The following is a 2,501-nucleotide window of genomic DNA, read 5'->3' on the forward strand; positions in this document are numbered from 1 at the left end:
TGTCCGGATGGGACTTTCCTTGGCGTGGAAGGCAAGCTTGGCGATACGAATATGTAGATCTCCTACCATTATAACCGACTCTATGTAACCCTAGCCCTCTCCAGTGTCTATATAAACCGGATGGCTTTAGTCCGTAGGACGAACAACAATCATACCATAGGCTAGCTTCTAGGGTTTAGCCTCCTTGATCTCGTGGTAGATCTACTCTTGTAATACCCACATTATTAATATCAATCAAGCAAGACGTAGGGTTTTACCTCCATCAAGAGGGCCCGAACCTGGGTAAAACATCGTGTCCCTTGTCTCCTGTTATCATCCACCTAGACGCACAGTTCGGGACCCCCTACCCGAGATCCGCCGGTTTTGACACCGACAGCAAGCAATTAACAATATGAGTGTGTCTCAAGCCTCAACACAAATGGTAGATTTCAGCTCATAATCAGCTTCTGGCTCATGCAGCAGCAGTTCAATTTTACAGAGAAATACCATGTATGACTTAGATTTCTTCATTGTGGTTTCTTGAGTAACAAAACACAGGCGAGAAGCTATGATAAAACTGCAGTATACACAATATCTTCAATATTAGCATGTGAACCACATTATCGGCCCTAAAAAAACTCATTATCAAACTCATCTTTTTTCTGTAACTCATCTACTGTTGATGTTGACACCGTGAACTCTGAACAGGTTAAACATTCTGAAGCAAAGATGCTAAGGAATGCATATGCATTTACCATAAGTGTGCTACAAAACCAACTAACAAAAAATATAGCAAAAATTATGCCTATCCTTTCATTTTTACCATGTTAGGTAGGGACAGGGATGGCACAATATCTTCAGTATTAGCATGTGAACTCTTAACTGGTTAATTTTTCTGAAGCCAGTATCAGCAAGAATGCATTATGCATAGTTTACCCCAAGTATGCTCTGAAACCTCATTATCAAACTCGTCTCCTGCATATGTTGATACCAAAAACAACATATGTTTCTTTAGATTTTCTGTGTGTGGTGGTGGTAACGATTGGTCGTGGCATTGTCACGGTCAATTGTGGTGCTATGTTCTGCCAATTTGTTTGTTAGTTAGTCTGCTTCAACTTTCAATCACTGCTTCAACTTACTAGATTACTGTCGGTGACGACGACTGCAGTTAAGTACCCACCGTATAGTACGTACAAGATTACTAACATCACATGACCACTGCACTTTAGTACCTAGAGTATTACAGTCAGTACACGAATGCTGCACTTCAGCTTGCCATTTAGATCAAGCCGTCCCTTGCTCCCGTGGCTACATGCCTGCACCTTCTTCACTAAAAATTCAGACGGGTAAAGCTCTGTCATGAGGAGAAGACGGCAGGGGAGAGGACAATGGCAACAACAACGGGCAGGAAGGCCAGAGGATTGGGGGATCGATGGTCTCACCAGAGATGGGAGCGCGCGGCGGCGACGACGTCTGGCAGGTCGAAGTTGAGTCCCTGGCGGATGGTGGGCACCCTGCTCATGATCATCGCGAGGAAGGCGCCGGAGCTGCCACCGACGTCGACGAGCATGGCCACGCCCTCAATCCCTCCACCGGGGAAGTACCCGTCCAGCGGCACCTCCATGAACGGCTCCGACACGCCGGTCACGGCCCTGAGCATCACCTCGTTCGCCTCCCGGTCCTGGCCATAGTAGGCGTAGGCAGGGAGGCCGGCGTGGGCGCGCGCGAAGGGCTCGGCACCGGCGGGGTCGAGCACGGCCTCGTGGAGCCGTGGCCACGCCAGCAGAAGCACGTACCGCCGTCGGCTGTGTGTTCGGAGAAGACACTGCGGGACGCGAGCAGGCGACGGACGGGCTCGGGTGGCCCGGCGGGAGCAGCTCCACGGCCGAGAGCGGCGTGTTGGCGCCGCCCGCCAACACCGCGGTCGTCGCCAGTTGCAACGGGGCCAGATGTGGGCGGATCTGGTCGCTCGACCTGCCAATTTTCCTCTCCGATGAACCGGGGAAGGGGATGAGAAGGGGCGCATGGGAAACGAGGTCGTCGATTTGTGGTGGCTGTGGGGGTGAGGGCGGAGGCCGGGGGCGACGCGGCGGGGAGATGAGTAGAGGGAGAGGAGCAGACTGGCTGTAGTGATAAGGTTAGGTGAAAACCTTTCAAAAAAAAGGTTAGGTGAAAAGGAAAAAAAGGCCTTTTTCTTTTTTACAAATTATTGAAACAGCTGTGTTAGTTCTTTTATTTTTATCATATAGTATACATTATTTATGTTTATATGATTGTAGTATAAACTATCATATATCTATTTTAAATCTTTCATTTTTTGTTATATGATGCAGTACAAAATGAGTTCTGACATCTGCACTGATGTAACGATGATAGACCGGACCGAAACACCACGAGAAGATGTGCATATAGCTAATCGTTCTTTGTATGTATGTTATACATGATAATACAAAAGGTGCATTTTTTCAAAATATAGGAGAGATAGATATTGTTTCTGGAGATGTTCAAAAAGAACCCATTTT

At 47.7% G+C, this 2,501-nt stretch overlaps 1 protein-coding gene across 1 annotated transcript; it reads right to left on the reverse strand.

The window, feature by feature from the left end:
- Positions 1 to 548: 548 nt before the first annotated feature.
- On the reverse strand, positions 549 to 2,100 carry LOC123042892 (nicotinate N-methyltransferase 1). Its single transcript, XM_044465255.1, has 2 exons — positions 1,422 to 2,100; positions 549 to 1,309 (listed from the first exon to the last, which is right to left on the reverse strand). Exons 1-2 carry the CDS (start codon positions 2,003 to 2,005, stop codon positions 1,288 to 1,290), a joined length of 606 nt encoding a protein of 201 aa, XP_044321190.1. The 5' UTR covers positions 2,006 to 2,100; the 3' UTR covers positions 549 to 1,287.
- Between the last annotated feature and the right edge of the window lie 401 nt (positions 2,101 to 2,501).

The sequence above is a fragment of the Triticum aestivum genome, chromosome 2B (assembly GCF_018294505.1).
Source record: "Triticum aestivum cultivar Chinese Spring chromosome 2B, IWGSC CS RefSeq v2.1, whole genome shotgun sequence".
Taxonomy (NCBI): Eukaryota; Viridiplantae; Streptophyta; class Magnoliopsida; order Poales; family Poaceae; genus Triticum; species Triticum aestivum.

Bases quoted from the DNA above. Each gene is read 5' to 3' on its own strand.
- LOC123042892 (XM_044465255.1), bottom strand. From the start codon at position 2,005: ATGCGCCCCTTCTCATCCCCTTCCCCGGTTCATCGGAGAGGAAAATTG. The intron at 1,310-1,421 runs GTGAGACCATCG...CTGAATTTTTAG, and splicing joins GCCGCGCGCTCCCATCTCTG to TGAAGAAGGTGCAGGCATGT.